This window comes from Podarcis raffonei, chromosome 8, assembly GCF_027172205.1.
Source record: "Podarcis raffonei isolate rPodRaf1 chromosome 8, rPodRaf1.pri, whole genome shotgun sequence".
Lineage (NCBI taxonomy): Eukaryota > Metazoa > Chordata > Lepidosauria > Squamata > Lacertidae > Podarcis > Podarcis raffonei.
This window is the reverse complement of record NC_070609.1, coordinates 49,456,191-49,478,056: the sequence shown is the minus strand read 5'-3', so window position 1 is coordinate 49,478,056 and position 21,866 is coordinate 49,456,191. Positions and strand designations below refer to the sequence as shown.

At 47.5% G+C, this 21,866-nt stretch overlaps 1 protein-coding gene across 1 annotated transcript in view; it reads left to right on the top strand.

Annotated features, from left to right (window-relative positions):
* The window catches only part of SLC7A5 (solute carrier family 7 member 5), a 50,311-nt gene that overhangs the window by 4,734 nt on the left and 23,711 nt on the right, over positions 1 to 21,866 (top strand). The window contains exon 2 of the mRNA XM_053399943.1: positions 11,644 to 11,769. Coding sequence (XP_053255918.1) covers positions 11,644 to 11,769 — 126 coding nt within the window. The remainder of the gene's footprint in view (positions 1 to 11,643; positions 11,770 to 21,866) is intronic.

The window sequence follows — 21,866 nt, the reverse complement described above, 5'->3', positions numbered from 1 at the left end:
TCTTACTTCGCAGGGTCTGAATTTAGGGTACGTGGAGTGAGCTGCTGCCTGGCTTTTTTCTTCTGAAGCTTTTGGTTAAATCCTTCTATATGTTTCCTTTGCTTTGGGAGATTACTAGATCCCTGCTAATTGGTGCCTTTTGATGTGCTCCTCCTTCCCTCCCTGTTCCCCATCCATATACATGCTTGAATTAACTGTGGAATCTCTGATGTGGCTCAGAGGGATTATTTCAACCCCTGTTCCTAGACTGAAAATTTGAAAGGCAGAGATTCCAGCCACACTCTCTAGCCTCCCAAGAGCTTTAGAAGGAGGGGAGGTGCTGGCCTGGAGCCAGTGCTAACAACTTGATCTGATAGTGTTACTTGGGAGGGTAACTCTCCCCCATGTAAGTGTGCTTTGGATCACCACCTTCTGCCATGATCATCCGAACAGGCAAACAATGACCTTTTCCATTGCAGGAGAAATTGCAACTGCAGCGACTGGTATTCAGGGACTACTGACTCCGACAAGTGGCAGCCAAACATGCCCGTTTGCATGTATGTATGTATGTATGTATGTATGTATGTATGTATATTTCATATACCATCTTTTAATCCCCCTCATTTAATCCTCACAACACCCCTGCAAGGTAGGTTAGGCTGAGAGGCAGTGACTGGCCCTAACACATCCAGCGAGCTTCATGGCCGAGCGGGGATTGGAACTCGAGTCTCCCAGGTCCTAATCCAGCTAGTAGCTATGCATAGCTTCTTTTGTCTGCCATGAATTCTGCGCTCTCTCCATTTAAAGCCACCCACACCCGTCAGTGCTGTCCAAAGCGGCAGCAAGCAATATTTGAATCCCTCTAGAAAATTACATACTTAATTTTATTTGCATGCCGCTTTTCTGCTGTTCAAAATATTCTCAAGGCAGATTACAGCGTGGCAAAAATGCATAACCACAACCTAACAAAAGGAGTCATAAAAGGTAAATAAAAGATTAAAAATACACAACCGAACCATCTCCACATCAATCACAAGATCTAAAACAACGTTGTAAAAAACCAGCAGCCCAAGAGTCTGTTCAGCAGGCTCAGCTTTTGTAGCTGGAGTCCGTCCTGGCCCCACCCTCCCAGGCCATGTGGGAAAAGGCCTACAGGAGAGGGAGCAGGTCTTCCAGGACTCAAAACCAAGATGGTCTCTGGCCTCTTCAGCAGCCCCAGCTTTTGTAGCTGGGGTCAAGCAGATTCCCCTTCTCTCGTCAGGCATTTCTAAACTCTGTTCCTGCACAGAGCTTTGTGGGAGTGATCAGGTTATGCCTCATTCCCAAGTCTGCCTCCATTGGGGATTCTGCATGTGCTGCTTGCCATGTTGGAAGCAGGGGCCAGCCTCGCACTGGACCATGTGACATGGTGGCGGAGGCTCTCTTTTGACTTCTGCCATTTTAGCGCCAGGTACTTTGGCGGCAGGCACGGCTGAGCTCAGCAAGCCTTAAAGCGAAAATGGAGACGGGGTGGGGTGGGGGGAGAGACGCACATAGGGGAGGAGGGGTGTCACGTGCTGTTGCCAGGCAACCCCTCGTGGTCCCACGTTGCTGCTGGATTCTAACGGGAATCAATGGGAGACAATTGTGTGGTTGCCCAGCAACTAGGCACGTGACTTCTCCGGTTTCCCCCCTCCTCTCTTTCCAGTTCAAGGCTTACTTCACCTCCTCCCCCCCCCCCCCGCCTGGCCACTTGGTGGCTTGGCTGAACAATAATAAAGATGGCAGACAGCTGTCTGGGTGGGAGAATTGGCTCGCCGCTGGCTACACAGGAATGAGAGTGTTTTATGTTTTTAGGGAGGCTAGCTGGTGGCTTTTACTTGGGCAGAATTGTGCCCAGGGGCTGCCAGTTGCTGACCCAGCTCTGACATGTCATCGGGAGGGAGAGGAGAATTTTGCAAAACTGGGCTTCAGAAATGTTTTGATCTGTGCTTCGGATGGTTTCGTGTGAATGCACCTTCGAAATCTGCTTCCTTGCCTACAACAAAGCCAGCTTTTTGCCCAAGGTGGGAGCAAATCTAGGGCAAAGGGTTCAAAGTGCTTGATCAAAGCAGTTTTGATCCAGAGGGTTTGGCTCACTTGAGAAATGTTTGCTCCAGCTGCTTAGAATTGGCTGTTCTATGATTGCAGTATATCTTTTCCTCGCTCCAATTGGATGAGCAGACGGTGATAAATGGCAAACGCTAAAGATTGCACTGTTTATACTTTCGAAATCCAGGATGTTCTTCCAGAGCTCTCGGCGCTGCTGGTAAATACATCCGTCACAAGTCTGCTTGCCTAGACCGTCCCTTTGCAAGGAGCAAAACAGAAATGACTTCAGGGTTCTAAATCAAAGTTAAGAGGAGCTTCTTCACACAGTGCCATAGTTAAGTCATGCAACTCGTTCCCTTGAGATGTAGCTGTGGCCACCAGCTTGGCTGGCTTTAAAAAGGGAGTCTAGACCAGTAGCTAGGAACTGCTCCCTGGGGGGCAATGGGATTACCTGGGCACAGCACTAAGGCAGGGGGCACTGGAAGCGCAAATGACTATCAGACATCTAAAAGCTTGTATCAGTGCATCACGTTCATCAATTTCATTGAATTAATTAAACTAAATAGTTTTAATTGCATTTGGGGGGGGAAACCATACAATTAAGTGTTATTATTGCCTTTATCTTATCTGTGCAAAAGTGAGAATGGACTGAAGTAACTTGTAACTTGAACACCAGAGCACATCTGACCAAGTGGCAGTCCGGTGTAGTGGATGGAGTTTGGATTTGAGTTATTTATTTATTAAAGTTCTTCAGTGCTCTCAAAACTGTTGATCCTGCAGGGGAGAGTTGAGTTCAAATCTCCATTCACCCATGAAGCTCTCTGGATGGCCTTGAGTATGTCTCCCTCAGCTCCTAGCCTACTTTGTAGGGTTGCTGTGAGGATAAAATGGGATACCCCTGAGCTCTTTGGAGGAAAGGTGGGATGAGACCATTTAGTTTCATTGCAAAAGAACTTATGTGCTTCTGTGTTCCTTGGTTTCTTGAAAGCCCTGGGCTCCTCAATAAATGTAGTGTAAGTTGAGCTCTTTCTGTTTTTCACTCCTTTCCCCCTCCCCAGCCCTGCCTACCTGCATTCAAAGTTTGTACTTGGGAGCAACTTCTCAAACAGTTTCCTTTCTTGTACGTTTTCAACCTGACTCTTTTAATGTGCTTTTCATGCCTCTCTGCAGAGGCAGGATCCAAGCTGCACCCATAATCTCCCCGGTTTGCACAATTCAGGGCTTGTGTGGTGGCTCACTGCTTGCTCCGCTACACTGAGGATCATAAATATTTGTGCGTTTCCAGGGAGCAATGATGCTGCTTTGACCATATTAGGGGCTCGGTTGACTCTGAGCATTGATCCTTTAGCTGCTTGGCCGGACTAGGCGTCCGCTGATTGAGAGCTGCCCTCCAGATCCTGAAAGGTTTTACATCAACATAACCACCTGCAGCAGTGCCCATTTGCTACTGATGCCTTAGAGATGTGAGCTGTCCCACTGCAAGCCAGTAACCTCCCAGGGTCCTGGTTTTTATCTAGGTTATTTATGTGTGTTTGGTCAGGACTCCCCAAAGTGGCCTGCTGGGAAGTCTAGCCATAGTTCCTACCCCCTTTTTGTCTCCCTGCTACCCTCTTGCCACAAATGGGGCGGAAGAGAGGAACATGTGAGAAGTGCATTCCTCCTACCCTTTCAAGAAATCTGGTTAAGCAGGCCAGAAAAAAGGGGTTAGAGGTTCGGGGGCCAAATGGTTCCAGTCCAAGAACAGTTTTGCTTTGAGGGCTGCCAGTTGCCGACCTCCACTCTAAGACTGCGTTTTGATGCTGTAGGTGCCTGATTCCTGTTTGTCTTGTGTTTATCTTTCTTTGTGTGATGCTGCCTTGGCCTCTTGCCTCCTCTCCTAGAAGAGCTTACCTTGCCACAGTCTTTTGGGCTTGTTACTATGCTACCTGAAGGACCATCTCTCCCTGCATCAACCAAGCTGCAGTCATCTGGGGAACCCGTTGTGCCTCCCTCTGCAGCCCAGTAATGTGTGGAGCATAGGGATGCAGGATAGACCTTTCTCATTGAGCTGCAAGTCAGACAGTCTCACTCCATGCCCCAAGAGGGGTCTAGTTCACTGTTTCGCTGAGCGCACATTGGTAGCAGCACATTTTTCTTCCCGCCTGCATCTGGTGGAAATGCATAACCTGCTTTCAACTCTCCTTGCTTTTTCAACTTCAGGCGTCTGGCTCAAGCTTCTTAATCCCTTTGGCCACCAAACTTAACCAGATTTGTCTGTTGCAATTACTCCAAGCTATGAAGTGTGGTCATATCAGACCTGCCTTTGGTTTTCTGGCTTGCAGAAATTGTTCAGTACCTTCACTCAGTTACAGCTGCACTGTGTTTGCAAAGGCACCACTTGCTTTTGCTTGCATCAGGCTCCCTGGCCTCTGGAAGGGCATGCTCCATAACTACTCATCCTGGTGGGGTGGGTTTTTTTTGTCCTTTCGGAAGTGGAGCTTCAGGTCATAGGGATACAGGCTCCTCTCATTATCTGTGTGGCTGTGAGAAGATTTGCTGTTTCCAAGATCACCTGACGCTAACACTGGTGCCTGTGGGGAATGCTTTTGCTCCAGTTGTTTCCTGGGTATGTTTACAGTGTAGGAAGCATCCCTTGCTATCTATTCTAAATGATAGATAATGAATAACGCTGGGTCTGGGATGAAGAAGCCTCTTCTTTTGGCAAAGTTGCCATGCATATTAACAAAAGGTGAGGCTAGCAAAGTGGAATGCAGTTGTTTTTGCTTTGCAAGGCAAGCTGGATAATGAGATTCAGGCACCTTCATTGATAGCTCAAATGGTTAGAGCATGGTGCCGATAATGCCAAGGTTGCAGGTTCAGTCCCCGTATGGGACAGCTGCATATTCCTTCATTTATAAACTGGGTTACAAGGGATGAAAACAAAGTTAATATATTGAGACAGTTGTTCAGTGGTACCTCTGGTTATGAACTTAATTCGTTCTGGAGGTCTGTTCTTAACCTGAAATCGTTCTTAACCTGAGGTACCACTTTAGCTAATGGAGCCTCCTGCTGCCGCCGTGCCACCACCACGCGATTTCTGTTCTCATCCTGGGGTAACGTTCTTAACCCGAGGCACTACTTCCAGGTTAGTGGAGTCTGTAACCCAAAGCGTTTGTCACCTGAGGTACCACTGTACAGCAAAGCAGAGTGTGGGTTCTTTCAGTTTCCTGGGACTTGTACTTGCTGGGATGGAAGGTCCAACCTTTTAATCTCTGGCGTGCTTACTAACATTGGGAAGTTTTCTCTCTAATGCCACAACTGAAGTGTTTAGTTCACAAATCAAATCAAATCGCTCATAAAAAAATAAACACTTTAAACCAACTGAAAGGTTACTCTGCGATCTAAACGAGACAGCAGATTTTTATTTTGAAATGGAAATACTTATTAAAAGCTCCAAATGGCGTGCGCCAACTTCAAATAAGCATTCACTCATATGTGCATGAGAGATGAGAAGCGATACCTCTTCTGATATTGTGCCCTGCGAGAGAGACATGTGTTCCTATTTTAAAAGAAGCCTAGCAGTAAGAACTGTTCAGCCCTTTAAGAGCAGAATCCAGCTCCAGATCTGGGATGTAAATAGTACTCTGAGCAAACACGCACAAGATGCTACAAAGGTAGTGAAGACTGTGGCAAGTCTGATCGAATTTCAGAAGTAACTGACATCTCCTGGTAGCTCATAGTGTTGGCTTCCTTGGTACACAGTGTAGACCAGCGATTCTCATAATGTGATCCGTGGACCATCACGTGAGCTTCATTCAGATGGCATGTATAAAAATGCAGTTAAAACGCATGCAGCATTTTAGCATAACACATTACAGTGGTACCTTGGTTTACGAACTTAATCCATTCCAGAAGTCCGTTCTTAAACCAAAGCATTCTTAAACCAAGGCATGCTTTCCCATAGCAGCGGGGGACTCAATTTACAAATGGAACACACTCAACAGGAAGGGGAACATGTTCTGCTTCCAAGGCAAAGTTCCCAAACCAAAACACCTACTTCCTGGTTTGCAGCATTCTTAATCCAAGTTGTACATAAACTAAGCTGTTCTTAAACCAAGGTACCACTGTAACAGGCAGACAAATTATTAACTGGTCCACCAAGACCCTCAGCAATTTTCTGCTGGTCTTGGAGGTGGGGGAGTTGAGAAGCCCCTGATGTTGACCCTGCAAAAGTGATCAAGCCTCTTATGTGAAAAGAAGCATTGCAGCATAGGAAGGTGCACCATGCAGAGTCAAGTCAATTAATCTACCTAGCTCAGGATCAGTGGCACTGCCTGGAAACTGTTCTGCAGGGTCTGTGACATTCTTGGGCCCCGTTTTGAGATGCTAGGGCCTCATCCTGGGACCTTCTGGGTACAAAGCAGATGCCTTGCCACTGAGCCATGGCATACTTTTTTCCTGGAGAACTATTGGCCTTTCTGATTTCCATTTTCCCATGCATATTTCCTCCGCTGACCAATTCCTATAAGTGAGTGGGCTTCCAGAACCCACTGACTGAAAAACCTGTTCTTGCATCTCTTGGAAAGCCAGACAACCTGTCTTCATAAAAAACAACAACCCCAAAACAGCAGCTGCACCCACTGCACAAGTTCAGTTTCCTGTTGTCTGTTGTGGTAGATGCAAACTCTCTTAGTAGGCCAATCTTTTGCTGAGACCTTCTGCTTTTATGGTGTACTATCACTGCAACTGGCCTTCTTACTTGCTCTTCCATTTGATTATATATTTTTTTTACACCTATCTAATATGTTGTATTTTCCGCACCTTCATTTCCTGGCTGTTGGGATTCCTCTCTGGCTTCCGTTCCTGGTTTCAGAACCCTGCATTGCGCCGCTTCTTTCATCCGGCTCTGGTGCTGTTTTGGTTCCTCATTCGTGGCGCCTTGGAAAGGATGTGGGTCCCTATGTGGGGGAAGCTCCTGAAAGAGGATCACGTGTAAGAAGCAGTTGTTTGACAGCAGATTTGACCAATTTCTGTTGAATCAAAGTTAAGGAAGGAGAGGCCACCACATTCAAAGGTAGATTCTTCCACTGTCCCATCTACAAACGGCCATATTGCAGAGGACTCTATAACCAGTGGGAAACACATATTCTATTGCTTTTTTTAAAATCCTTTGGGAGGCAGATGGGGGGCTGCTTTGGCTTAATACCCCCCCCCCGTTCCTCTTGTGGTTTTAGGAAACACATTGCTTGCATTGTTTGACTATGCTGGGCTGGCTACTCTACCCAACAATCGTTAAATGCTCAGCAAGATTTCTGTTCTCACCCTGAAGCAAAGTTCTTAACCCGAGGTACTATTTCTGGGTTAGCAGAGTCTGTAACCTGAAGCGTATGTAACCTGAAGCGTATGTAACCCGAGGTACCACTGTATCACAATTTTTCCTACTAGACACATATTTAAAGTAGTTTCCCCCCAACACTGCACATTTATGTATGTTATTTCAACTAATACATACATTTATATGCACACTTTACCCTAACCTGAGGTACTGCCTTAGCTGATGGGGCCTCCCGCTGCTGCCGCTCCGCCGGAGCACGGTTTCTGTTCTCATCCTGAAGCAAAGGTACTATTTCTGGGTTAGCGGAGTCTGTAACCTGAAGCGTCTGTAACCCGAGGTACCACTGTATTTATTTTTTAACGGGAGGTTGCTGCAACTAAGAGTTGTGTGAGCTTCTGGCTTACATGTTACTCTCATGCGTGAAAGCAAGCAAGAAATGAGCACCTTCCTTCCTCCGGGAGGGGGTGTAACAGAGGCCCGTGCAGAGTTCCTTCTTTGCAAACACACGTGATCTTGTTTTCTTATAACACTGTGCTCTGTCCCTGGCATGTTATGTGAGGGTGGTGTGGCAGAGGAATACCTCCCTCTGCCTGAAACCTTGGGAAGCTGCTGCCGGTCAGAGTTGGCAATGCCAAGCTGCTTGGACCAATGTTCTTTGACTCAATGCAAGACAACATCATGCATCTGTGTATTTAGCGGGGAAACTGTGTTTCTGAGTGGACTTCTGACTGTAGGAAGATTTCTGTTTTGCTAATTTGAGGGAGGGAGGTGGAGTCAAGTCACTGACACATTACACACAAACACACTCCTTTCCTTGAGGCGTTTTCTGCTACTGGTTTGTTCTGTCCTGATAACCCCTATTTTCACTCAGAATCCTGCTAGTGTGTTCTGATAGTGCCACTCTCTTCTCTTCTTCCCAAGCAGTCTGATGATTTTAAAAACTACTTATGTGTCTTGAAAATGACAAATTTGTGTCCTGTGCAGGCCTAGAAAGAGAGATACACAAATAAGTTACTATGTGGAAGATAATGAGTCATCTTAAATGGCTTGTTTGTACAGTGACTTGGTCTCGCTTTATCTGTTAATGGTGGGAACTTCTAAAATTTAGGGAACGAAGGAGCCACTCATTACCAGCAAAGTTTTGTAACTAAAACCTTCCCTGCTACCCCAGTAAGGTTCTATAAACTTTTTAAAAGTTTCTGCGTTAGGTGACATAATAGAAGTTTGTTTTCAAAATGCACAGCATAGAGAACCGGGATTATTTATAAAATATAGTTTTATTATTTATCAAAGTTCAGAGACACGAAGAGCACCTTTTAAGGCTGCATTCCTTTGCACATTTACCTGGGGATGAGTCCAATTGAGCTTTGACTTTCTGACAGAGCTGTTCGACAGTGGAACAGACTTCCATGAGAGGTAGCAGACTCTCCTTCCTTGGAGGTTTTAAAGCATCTGTCATGTATGATCTAGTTGAGATTCCTGCATTGCAGGGGGTTGATCTAGATGACCCTTGGGGCCCTTCCAACTCTACAGTTCTGTGCTTCTATGAATGTCACCTTGCAAAACAAATGGAGTAGTGCAGCCATCCCAACCATATGTGTTGGGAATGCGCTTCCCACCAGCTCCAGCCAGCATGAGTGTATGATCCTGTGGTTGCTGGGAGTCCAACACATCTGGAGGGCACCAGGCTGGATGGAGAAACAAAGCAAAAACCTTTGGGCTGCTTGCCGCTCCCGTGGGGGGGGGGAGGCTTAAGCAGCTGCTGAGGATGCCACCCCTTGGCATCCTTCCTCTCTGCTGTTTTTACACATGGCACAGTTAGCCAGTTAAAAGTGTGCCAAAATGACAAGGGTGCCAGCCTAGCCCGTCTGAGTTCAAAGTGTCAGGTGCCCTGCTGGATCTTGCAGTGCCGTCTTCAAATGTTGAGTCAGCAGATCTGGCTTCCTGCATCTGTGGTCTTGTAGGGAGTTTGAGATCAGCTCCTGCTGAACATATGTATCTGTTTACTTGTTGCTGTGTATATGAGCCTTGAAAGCTTCTGTCTGGCTGCGCTTCATTTCTATACTTAGATGTGCAGGTGTTCTGACCAGCCTGGGAGGGATGCTACATTAAGAGTGGGAGCACATGATTCAAATCTTTGTTTACTCGGGTGAGGGAAACATGCACTCTGTATATGCTTCAGGGTCCTCTTGGCACTGACGCATCACTCAGTAAGTGTTTCAAAGTAACGTGTGTTGCCGTGCTTGCAGTCCTCACCAAGAGCCCTGTAAAGTAGGGACAGTATTGGCATCGCCCAGTTTGCAGATAGGAGCACTGAGGCTAAGCCGAGAGAGACGGACTTGCTTAAAGCACCCGTCCCCCGTGAGTTCTTGGGAAAGGTTCCAGGGCTATACCTTGGTGCGCCTTAAGCCCTGGAGGTTTTTAAATAAACAGGGCAGTATTCTGAAGGGAGGAGGTTACACAGATGTTGCCCGAAACTTTCAGGCAGGAGTGCCACTGGATGGGATTGCAGTGCGCGTTTTAAAACCGCACTGCTCTAGCCTCAAGGGGAAATGTTCTTTCTCACACTCCTGTGCGCTTGCATTCTCATAGTGTGCAAACATTTTAATAAAAGTGTGATGCAAAGATAGCCAGCGTCCTCTAGATAAGGCAGTGACTGACTCTCTGCAAGGGGATGCTGGGTGCCCCCACCCTGCCGAAGGAGGCAACAGCAGCTTTGCAGGCAAATACAATATGGGGGTGGAGAGGGGATTATGCAAAGGAGCTTCCGGCTTCTCGGGTTGCTGCCTCTTCCTTGCTGCAGGGCCAATCGGTGGCGCTGGGGGTGGCACCTACTGAAATGGGCGAAGGAGCTCTTAGGTGTGAATGATGCAACTGTCCTCCTCTCTTGCTTGTCCTAGCTTTGAATCATCTGCAAGGAAGTTGAATCATTCATTCATTCACTAGGGGGGGGAAACCCCAACTAGGACTTCCTGGATAGCAAGCATTTTGAGTGTGGCTCGAGTCTCCCCTACTCACCATGTGTTACTGCGTCAAAAAGATGCAGTAAGCTTACTTGACGGGAAAACTCCCCAGCTAGGAAGGAGGTATCACCCTCCCCTGTGTTTCAGAATCTGCAGCTGTGAGCTTTGAGTGATACCGTTGTTTCTGCCTTAGGATGTGAACATCTGCTTGTGGGGAAGTGTTAGTGTTTTTTTGTACCTGGAACTGTGCTAGGCACTGCTGCTCATAGACCATCCACGTGGCCCTGTCTTTGCAGAGAGTGTTTTCAAGTCTGCATTAGAGGCCAGGGTGTGATAGGAGGGAGACTGGGGGTGGGGGGGAGAGATGGGCCAGGGAAGAGCTGGGTGGCAGCAGAGAGATCCAGGTACAGTATAGTTTGGAGAAAAGTCCTCAATCTTCTTTCTCACGTTTATATTCTACAGGATGAGCCCTGAAGGGGCCCCAAAGCGGCTCTCAGTTGCCTTGTGTATCCGTGTTGCTTTTAAAACAGTTACCAGCTTAACTTCAGTGCAAAACAATGAAACCAAAAATAAGGTGGGGAGAGTGCTCTGGTCCTGCTTGTGGGCACCTCGGAGGCACCTGGTAAGAACAGGATGCTGGACTGGATGGGATTCTGATCTAGCAGCCAGGCTCTTCTTGCATCCACAGTCAGAATATTCTGAAACGGAACCAGTGCAATGTCTGCTGCTTCCCTAGAGTCTTCCTCCAGAGCTCCCCAGCTAGAGTAGAGGCTGAGCTCTCTAGGCTTTCCCTTTAAGGGGGAAAAAGAGCAATCCTTCAGGTGGAAAAGCTCTCACCAGACAGCACTCTAGAGGAATGTAGAATTGGAAGGAGCGTGCCTGTGTGTTTGTGTGCAGGTGCCGGCAGCATGGGTGCATTTATAGTGGAGACAGTTTCAGAGGAAGCAGTCTGCCAAGTGGAGTCCTAGCAACCACAAGCTTCCAAAAAGTTTGGCCGCAGAAGTGCATCTGTGCATTGGCGAGAGTAGTGCAGGTCTCATTTATTTTGTATGTGTGTGTGTGTTTTTCCCTGGTGTGGGCAAGGGGATATTCATTGGCCTGGATCCATTTGCACAGATCCTACACTGTGCTTTGCAGGTACAATTCCAGCAGATGATGGGGGTGGTGGAGTTGTGCTGAATGTGGCATTCCAGCTGTGCCTTGCCCTCAATCTTTAGTTTGGTGTATTTCTTTTCCTGTTTCTAAAAAAAAAGAGGGTGGCTTGCGAAGCTCCTACTCCAACAGTCAACTAACCCACCTTGATCTGTTCCTTTCCAGTACTGCTCACAGCTGTCAACTGCTACAGTGTGAAGGCTGCCACCCGCGTCCAAGATGGCTTTGCGGCTGCCAAGCTCTTGGCTCTCGCCTTGATCATCATCCTGGGCTTCGTTCAGCTGGGAAAAAGTGAGTATGTGTGTTTTGCTTCTTCAAAAAACAGGATGGAAGTGGAGGAGAAGGTGGTACAGGGGAAGGGGGAGGGGTGGCAGGTGGTTAGGGAAGACTTCCCCCAAATTCTGGCTCTAGCAGCAGAGGCAGAACAGCTTTAAATACTGTACCTGATTTCGCTGTCTGCAGCTCCAAAAGCTCCAGGAAAGGGAGGCAGATTTAGGGGAGCGCAGCCACTTTAGTTGCACTTGGCATGGAGCAACTATGTTGTAGAATGGAAGACAAGAGGTGGGGGCACCAGATTTTGGCGTTTGGGACCCCAAGGCCTGCCACTGCAGGCAGCCCCCCTGTTTCTTCTATTTGAGACTAGACTTGATCGCTCTCATTATGGTCCAGGGAAAACAAAACTGCATTTTCTCAGGTACCTGCAAAAATAGGAGAAACGTTCCAGAAAATGCCTTGTAACAGCGCATCTTTCACTTGGGCAATGTGGTAGTTCTGAGATCTGACCAGATGCTCAGGACAAGCTTTCAGAAAGACGAAATTCAGCAGCTACAGCTATTCCTAGCCTTCATGGATATGAAATGCTAGTGAAAGCTTCATTTGCACAGAGACATCCATGGCACATTTGGTCTCTCTGTTTCTTCTTATTCTAATCTTAAAATTCAGTTCCCTGTATTGTCGCCTTTATTTGTGGATTTCATCTCTCCCCCTCCCCCTCCCCCGTTTAAACCACTCAGGAAAGTTAGCATTTTTAGTGCGAATTTCTCTGAATAGAGACAATTTTTGTATACAATTGTATACAATTTGTATACAATTTGTATACAATTTTGACTACTATACAGATTTTGGAAGCAATTTCCTCTAACGTCAGGCATTATTGTCTGTTACACTCACAAAGTGCATGTATTTTTACTCATATTTCCCTATGGCACACACGTTTTTGTACACATTTTATGGTTGCCGGACTGCACTGCAAAAAAATTCAGAGTACAAATGTCGAAGTGTGGTGTGTTCTGGTTTGCGTATTGGTTTAAGGTGTGCAAATTAGGAATTAGCTCATTAAAATGCAAACAACATCAAATGTCTCCCGCATCCTTAACGATGAGCGACCCTTGACAGCCTTTATCTTCCTTCCTCTGGCAATTGCTGTGCTCTCTGCCCCACATCAGCCTTTTATGAAACGAGAGTTGCTTGGGAAATGCCAAGTTTTCCCCTTGACCCTGTCCGACCTTCCCTGGCTCAGATCTTGTCCTCTTGACTGCATGTACCCTCTGCCCTTCCTGCCTGTATCGCTGTTGTTTTTAGCATGGCAGGACGTGGTGGGCACCTGAGCCAACCCCTCATTCAACAGGGGTCCAGGCAGGCTGGTCACATGGCTTGTGGCAGCCTGTTTCTGCTTTCGCTGCTTGTCTAGGAGAAGAGATCAAATGCCAGGATGGCGTTTCCCTTCTGTGTGTTTTCGCCAGCCGGCAGGGCTTGCTTGGTGCAAAATAGCACACACATGCACACCCCTTCCACTCCCACTTGCTGGATATTTGACTCCCAGAAGAGAGATGCAGGCAGACGAATGACGTCTGTGGGCTGTCAGTACAGGGTAGTCTTCATGAGGAAACTGCGCCCCCTCCTGTCCTTTTGGGGAAATCTAGAAAGCAAGCAGGGGGCTGTTGCCTCCACCCCCATCCAAAGAGATACATATAGAGGATCGATTGCCACAGGATGCTAGAAGTCAGGAAATAGGTGCTTGTAATTTTAACCACACTTGCTTTGCATGCACATGTTCAGTGCTGGTGTCTGTCTTCAGGTAGGGCTGGGAAATTCCTCCTGCCCAAATTCTGGAAAGCTCCTGTCAATCAATGTAGAGTTTATGCTGGGCTAGCTGAACTGGTGGTCTGACTCAATATAAGGCAGCTTTATGTGTTGGTAACATAGGAGTAACGTAGGTTTCCAGGAATTCAGGCATACAGTTTGTGCCTGGGGTTATCTCAAGGGCTTGCCTTCTTCTGTACAAACCCAGAAGCTTGTCAATAGCCATCAGCAGAGGCCTTGCTACACATCTTGCCACCTTTCGGCTTTTCCCTACCGACGCCTAGATGAGCCCCGGGCCCTTGTATGACCTCCATGGTGCATGTGTTTATGTTTCCTGTCAAAAACGAACATTGGAAGAGCCCTGCTGGATCAGATGAGAGGCCCATGCAGTCCAGCATCCTGATCTCACAGTGACCAACCAGATTACCCATGGGGAATCCACTAGTGGGACCCAGAGTGCAGCTTAAGATTTCCAGTAACTAGTGTTCAGAGGCTCTCTTTCTCTGACAGCGGAGGTGGGGCAGCAGCCATCAGGGTTAGCAGATAGCCTCACCTCCCATGAATTTGTCTTCTTAAAGCCACCCAAGTTGGTAGCCATTGCTACATCTTGTGGGAGCAAATGCCATAGGTGACCTATGTCTGAAGAAGTCCTGAATTTTGTGTCTCCTGGATCTTCCTGCTTCCGGCTTAATTGGATGACTCTATGTCTCTCTCTCTCTGTTTCTCCCGTCCCCAGTTAGTAGGCATTGGTGGCCATAACCATGACTGTTCTGTTTTTATTTTGTTAGGGACTGGAAGGTCTAAATGGATTTTTGTTTTAGTTACAGCCCTGGTCTTCAAGTGTTATGCGGTGTGTGTGTGTGTGTGTGTGTGTTTACAGATGGAGATTTGTTTTGCTGCTCTCTCTGTCTTGCACACTCTTGTTTATTTTTGTGCGTGCTTAACTTCGCAAGCTGCTTTCAAGCATCTTGCAGCTTACAAGCGGTCTAGAAATGCAAACAAATAAATGGAGCTTAGTGAAGCAGTTCTGTCCAATGAAGACACAAAGGGATAAAAAAAAGAGCCTGTCTCTTAAGTTGAAAGATTTTCTTCCTTCCTTTCTTAACATCTCAGCATTTTAAAAGAAGAAAGCTAACTTTGTTAATTGTGTTTATTTCCTTCTAAATGGCAGAGCCTCGTGACACAAACTCTCGAAATGTCTTGCCAACCCGGACCTGGTTGGTGTCAGCACAGATCTCTCTGCTCAGCATTTTTTAGTATTTTTTGATAAACGGATAAGAAGCGGATGGGAACTTTTGAGGGAGGAATTCCTCCTTCTGTAAAACAAAACAGGAGGTTGTTTGGGGAGGGGAGGGAGCCCCCCTATTCTGGAGCAATATAAGGGACACTTGTTTAACAACAAAGGATTCAGAAGGAATTCTCCACTTCTCTTTGCCCTCTTCGGAACTTGCAAGATATTATTTTTCCTTTCCCTCTTCTCCTGTTACTGCCTCCCCCTATAATTGCCTTGTGACCTTTGGGCAGTTTTTCAGCGGTGATACTTGCAAAACACACTTCTTTCTTCTTCCCACCCCTTCCATATTGCGTAGGGTGCTTTGCTCAACTTATTTCCTCCTTTAAGGTGGGCTGTCGTTAATGGCCATGGAATGCCGGCATCACCTTTTGGGCTCTATGCTAATAATAGCCTTCCTTTAATATCTTCAGAGATTCCTTTCTCACTCACAGGAATCTGCCTCAAAGGTCTTCTCTGCATCTCAGGTCATGGTTGTGCAAGCAAGAAATCTGCAGACTCACAGCTGTAAACTGACTGTAGATTTTGAAATAGTTGACATTTGTGTTTCTATCACACTCCCCCCCCCCCCATTACCTGTGTGCATCAATAAGAACTAGGGAGTTGGTTTCTTTTTCCTAACAAGATCAACACCCCGAGGCACTCGGCTTCTGGAATCTGCACATGATAACAGGTTCTGCGTTCTTGTGCTCTGCCATCACAGAACTCTCGCTTTGTGCACAGGATGCAACCCAAAAAAGGTAACCTGCACATGCTGTGCATAGATAATAATGGGAAAACTGTGTTGTCTGGTTAAGAGCCATTTGGTCTGGTTGTTGGGTTTACAATCTCAACCCTTAATGTGCTGCACTTCACAGTTCCCAGAAGCGATTCACAGTTTTGATTTTTTTGTTTTTAATGGGCATTTAATGCATTTTATATTAAAAACTTTTGTTGAGGTGGTTCACAGGTCTTATATGCACAAAATAGCCATTAAAACAACCTTGAAACCATCAAATACAATAATATAGCATCAAAGAGGAGCTATACATTAATAACCAAGTAGCGAGAACAGAAAAACTAAGTATGCAGGCAGATCCTAATCCAACTTTTGCCAGCCTTCTTCCCTCCAGATGTTTGTCCTGCCCCAGCCCAGCTTTCTCAGCCACTACATCAAACCCCCAAAATGAGATTCTTCCTCACCTCATGGCTTTTCTCTCACTGTGCCTCAACAAAAGCCCTATATCAGGGCACTCCCATCTTCTCTGGATCCGCATTGCACCATTTTTTCCTGCTTGCAAAGCGGCCTTTGCCAACCCTGGTGCTCTCCAAATGCTTTGGAGTACAATTCCCATCAGCCCCAACCAGAAGAGCCACATGATCCTGGGCTACAACTTCCACCCTCCCTTCTGCATGCTGATGGGAGCTGGAGTCCAAAAACAATGGGAGGGCTTCAGGTTCCCTAGCCCCGACCCCCGTAAATGGAATAGTTTTGATCCGCTGACAAAATGATGCTGAAGTCAGCACTTAGCTCCGTGAGGAGCATTCCATAGCAGGACTCTTTTCTCTGGTCACCACTTACGAAGGGAGGGGTACCTAAAGGCCTTGTGCAGTTCCAGATAATTGGGCTGGGGGGCTGGGGGCAATAACCTATTCCCATCTGCCTTTGAGAACAGAGATCTTTCCAGTACAATGTGCACTTTCAGTGGCCCAGTGAGTAACCGCTAAAGGAAGCATTAGCATCAAAATCTGTAATGGCAGAGATGCATAAAAGCCCACCTCTTCTTCTACTAAGTTGGCTTGGGCAGGGATGGCCTGGCCACAGCAATTCATGCATTGGTAACTTCAGTGTGCTATATGCGGGGCTAACCTTGGGCCTGGTTCAGAGGTTCCAGCTGGTGGAGAATGCTTTGGCCAGACGGTTGATGGGGACGCACTGTTGCCAGCACATAACTCTGGTGCTCAAAAGCTTGCACTGGCTGCCTGCATGCTGCTGGGCCAGCTTCATTGTTCTTGTATTCAGCTACAGGCCCCTTAACAGCTTGAGTCCAGGATGTTTCAAGGGCAGCCCAAGCCCTTACATCCCTGCGTGATCATTGAGGTCTGTTAGTGGTCCTCCGTGGCTCAGACGTACGGCTCATATCCACCAGAAGCTGTGTGCTCAGTATCATGGGCCTGATTTTGCGCATCTCTCTTCCAGTTGAGTTCAGACAGGACAGCTCCCTGTTGAACTTCTGCCATCTACTGAAAACGTTTTATTCAGCGCTGGCATTTTTTATCTTTTCTATATTGAATTTTTGGGCACTGCTTAGAGACAACTGTAGGTATTTAAATTGTTTAAATAAAAAAAATTAAGTTCTGGCTGCTTTTGCATGACTTTGAACTAAATAATTTTTCAGGTCAGCTGTCAGACCCAGCTTTGCAGTAAAGCCATTTTTCTCCCGTCTTCTGGGGCTCTTCTCCTGAGCTTCTGCTGAACAGATGCAGGGTCATTTAAGGACGCTGCAAGCGCACTTAGCTTTGGTCGCTCTTCATGGGAAGCTTAGGTGTGTGACTTTGGCTGAATGTCTTGTTTTTTTAAAATGGTGTTTTACACATCTGTCACACAGATGGGGAAGTTGCAGCCTTCCACATGTCACCCTCCCAACTCCCTTCACCCTTGATTACTGGCTGGAGGTGCTGGGAGTTGGGAGCCCCCGGTAACAATTTCATTACATGCCCTTGTTTTTTAAAGTTTGATTTTATCAGTATTTTGGATAGCTGTGTTACAGTATTTTATGCTGACCTCTTTGATAGTTTTCTTTTCAAGCCCGGATAAACACTTTTGTAATTGTCATGTGGTTCAGACATCTTAGCATGATCTCAGCATTGCTTTTTTTGAGAGGGGTGCCTAAATAATGAAAAGTTGAAAGTAAACGAGGAGAAAAACAACACATTTCATTAGGTGCGATTACATACTTAATTACTTCATCCATTAGAAATTAGTATAATCAAATACAAAAGACACACACAGGAAATCAGTAAAGAGAGGTAGAGAGATAAAAGCCGATGATAATAACTACAATTTGAGGATTTAAGTGGTTTATAAATTTTGGGGAGCGGGAAATTGGACTAGGAATAAAATGTTCCCTTTACACTCCATAAGAAGGATCTCTTGCAGTGTTGCAAAGGATTCCGAGGCAGATCATATATATAATTTCTAGCCGAAGCTTGTGCAGTTGGGCCGCTCTTCACCGTCTAAGGAACCTCATTACCTTGTTCACTCTTGTGAAAGAAATATTTACCTCCAGAAGAAAGAGCGCTTTGTCCAATTCGTTTGGCCGGTGATGCTTCTCCCAGGGGAGGCTGGTGTCTTTATTGTACTCAGATTCCCTTTATTGGTGGACATCGCCCCTTCCCCACCTCTTCCAGCGAGGCTTATCCGACTAATTCCTTGGTTTGGCACCAACGTTGGGGAAGAGGGGATTGTCTCGGATTTTCTTATTAGAACCAGACCTGAAAGAGATGAGAACAGCCTTCTTTTCTCCTCCTGGATGGATGGCACTTGAGCACAGGCACCAAAGTGCGGAACACTCACCTGGCGCTTTTTCTAAATTGTGTACCTCCATTTATGACTGTATATGATGCTGCAGCAAAACATATGGCAATGGCAAACTAGAAAGCACCGGAGCCCTGCTTCTGGGTCCTTCCCAAGGAAAAGCAGTGGTGATCTTCAAAAGCAGAAATTTCAGGAATGACATGGGGTTTGTAGACTGGGCTGCCAGAAGAATTGAAGCCTTTGAGCCTGTTGCGCATCCATTTTTAAACATCTTATTAGTATTGTCAGGTGATCAGTCAGGAACCTTACAGTGCACTTCTGTGTGTTCCTTTGCAAGTGGGCTTGTAGTCAGTGCTGTTTAAATCCAGCACCAGATGCAAGCTGCACTGGGTTCTGTTCCACTTGGGATATCCCAGTTAATTAAAGTTCTAGCACAAGTCTTTAGGGAGGAGCCCGGAACATAGGAAGCTGCCATATACAGAGTTGGACCATTGGTCCATCTAGACCAGCATTGTCTACAATGACAGCCAGCAGCTCCCCAGATTTCGGACAGGGAACAATCACAGTCTTATCTGGAGATGCCGAGGTTTAAACCTGGGAAGGTAGATTCTCTAGCACTGAGCTGCAGCCCTTCCTATATAATGGAGGGACTTCTTTTCATCCCTCCATATTGTGAGGACTGTCCCATTTGTTCCTACTCTGCTTCCAGTTTCTGATCCAGAAGAGGTTCTTTCCTCTTATTCCATGACTGCTAAGCAAACTCGGGAGGTTTTGGGGAGGAACTTCCATTGAAAGCCTTTTGGAAGCTCAAGCTCACCTCTTTAGGTGATGCTAAAATCCCAGATTCTGCTTGTGATGAAAATCCCCAGAGCAAAAGGCAAAGTGGAGTTGGCAATGCCCAAACCCTAAATCACTCCTGATTTGCAAAGTTGAGCTGGCAACATGTTGCGTCGTGCTCTCGGCCGTGCCCGCCTGGCTTCAGGCACCGTGGGCACCCGCCTTTGCCAGCTGGGCACGCCTGGCCCCGCAGGGCCCTCTTTCACCTTGGAACCTGTGATTAAAAGCAGGCAGGCCATATGACACATGCACACTTATCTGTGCAGTTATGCTCCTGACCCTACAGTGCAAGACTTGGTTAGGTTTTACTGTTAAGCTTCTCTGGCAGTGTTGAGGGCTGTGTAGGCAGCTTGTGGCCTTAGACCAGGGGTGAGGAACTGGGGGCCAAATGCAGTCCCTCTTGGTCTCTCTGCTTAACCCTTGGGGCACCTACCAGGACACCCTCTCCTCTAGTACTTTTGCCTTGCTGCCATTTAAAGTCTTTTGCGAAGAAAACACACTTGTCTTAACAGAAGCAGAAAGCCAGACTTGCAACTTTGGTGTTTCTTCCAAAAGCTCAGTGTGGCAGCTGAAATTATATTGGGGCGGGGGGGGGGGATTAAGCAGAGTTTGCATCACATCACATCTAGCATGATTTCCTTTTCTACGTAACTGTGCACATACTTGTCCCCCCCACTGTCAGGGAACTGCCATCTGAGACTAAGGAGGTGAAAGGGCTCATGGAGGGTGAGAGAGACCATTCAGCGGAGGAGGGGACCAGCAGGGGGAGAAGTGGAGTTCCTAGGGAAAGTGAGTCGGAGGGAGGGCTCAGAGACACTTCAAGCGGGAGCAGCGGGGAGATTTCAGGACCTCCTGTAGGGACACCCACTCCTCAGCGGAAACTGTCACGCCGAGAGTCCAGAAGACGCGTTTCCGTTAAGGAGCTTTTATGCTGGAAGAAGTTCCGTAAACGCCCACTGTCCGATTCAACGAGCGATTGATGGAGTCATGCTTAAGGAGCTCCATCACAGACAGAGGTTTGGGGACTTAGCCAAACTCTGAGGGATTAGGATTTTACGCACAAGCAGCTCATCATCCCATCACAGCAATCGGACAGTCCCTGAAAGCAGCTTGTGCAGAGAGGCATCATGAGTAACCCAGCCGGAGCCGGAGGAGCAGCAGGAGCTGGAGAGGGTCCAAGCCTGGAAGAAAGGTACAGAGTGTTGGAACTCCAGCTAGCAATGCAAACGGCGAGGCTAGAAGAAAGGAGGGCGCAGGATGCAGAAAAGGCAAAAGGCGCTACACTAGCAAGAAAGATGCCAGGAATGGTGCAGAAGTTTGGGGGGGACCCCAGGAACTACCAAGCCTTTAGGACAGAGATGCAGTATGCTCTCGAACTGCAGTTTAACGACTTTCCCGACGAGGCATCGAGAGTGGCGTTTGTGATTGGCCATCTCGAAGGAGGGGCGAGAGATTGGGTCAGACCCCTGATGGCAGGGAATAGTGACATGCTGAAGGACGCGAGGAAGTTTTTTCGCGCCATGGATTTGATGTTTTCCAGCGAGATTGAACAGGGGCTGGTGCGCAGACAATTGATGGCGTGCAAATAGGGGAGCCGATCGGTTCGTGAGTACTGGACTGAGTTTACAATGTTGATACATAGATTGGGGTGGGACCTATCGGCGGAACCCATTCAAATGCTCTTTGAAGAGGGGCTTTCTTCGGCGGTGAAAGACGAACTTTCCCGGGCGCCCAGGGCGGAGTCTATGGACCAGCTGACCAAATCAGCGCTGACCATTGGAGCGCGCCAGGAGGCAAGAGCCTTGGAGAAGCGGGAGGGGAAAGGAGAGCGTTGGAGGGATTTCCGCATTCCAGAGATTCCAGAACCAAGTTTCCCGCCAGGAGAGCCGATGGAAGTTGGAACAGCGCGCGCGCGCGCAGTTTCAAATCCCAGTGAAGGGAGGAAGAAGGAGGGAAAGAGCGCCAAGAAATGTTATCTCTGCCAGCAGCCAGGTCACTTTGCCAGAGTCTGCCCGCAAAGAAAGGAATGGCAAGGGATGGCGGGAGCTGTTGGGGGGAAGGAGGAGGAAGTCCAGGAGCCAGTAAAAGCCAACGCCTGTCTGCCTCTGTCAGGGCACTGCAGACAGGCCAAGGAGCAGTAAAAGTGCCCACTCCGGAACCTCCAAGACCAGCCCTAGTAATAGAGGTGTTGCTAGAGCTGGCAAACGGATACCCACTAAAGACTAAGGCGCTGCTGGACTCAGGCAGCTCCTGTAATTTTATGAGCAAGGAGTTTGCAGCTGAACACCAGATACAGACACTCCCTTTAAGCAACCCCCTGCAGGTCACCACGATCGATGGGAGGGAGCTGCTGGGAGGAGAAGTCAGCCTACAAACCGTCCCAATGGTTATGAGGGTGGCCAGCCACACTGAGAAGATAGCGTTCAATGTGGCCACCCTGGGAGGGGCTCCAGTCATTTTGGGAATGAGCTGGCTAGCGTTGCATGACCCGCTAGTGGGCTGGCATCAGAGAGTGGTCTCCTTTGGGTCAGCACATTGCCTGGAACACTGCAGAGAGGGAAAGGTGCCAGAAGGGGCAAAAGCCTCTCTAGCAGGGACGGAAGTGGCGGACAAAGGGAAGGTGCCCAAACAATACGCTGACCTGAGCAAGGTCTTCAGTGA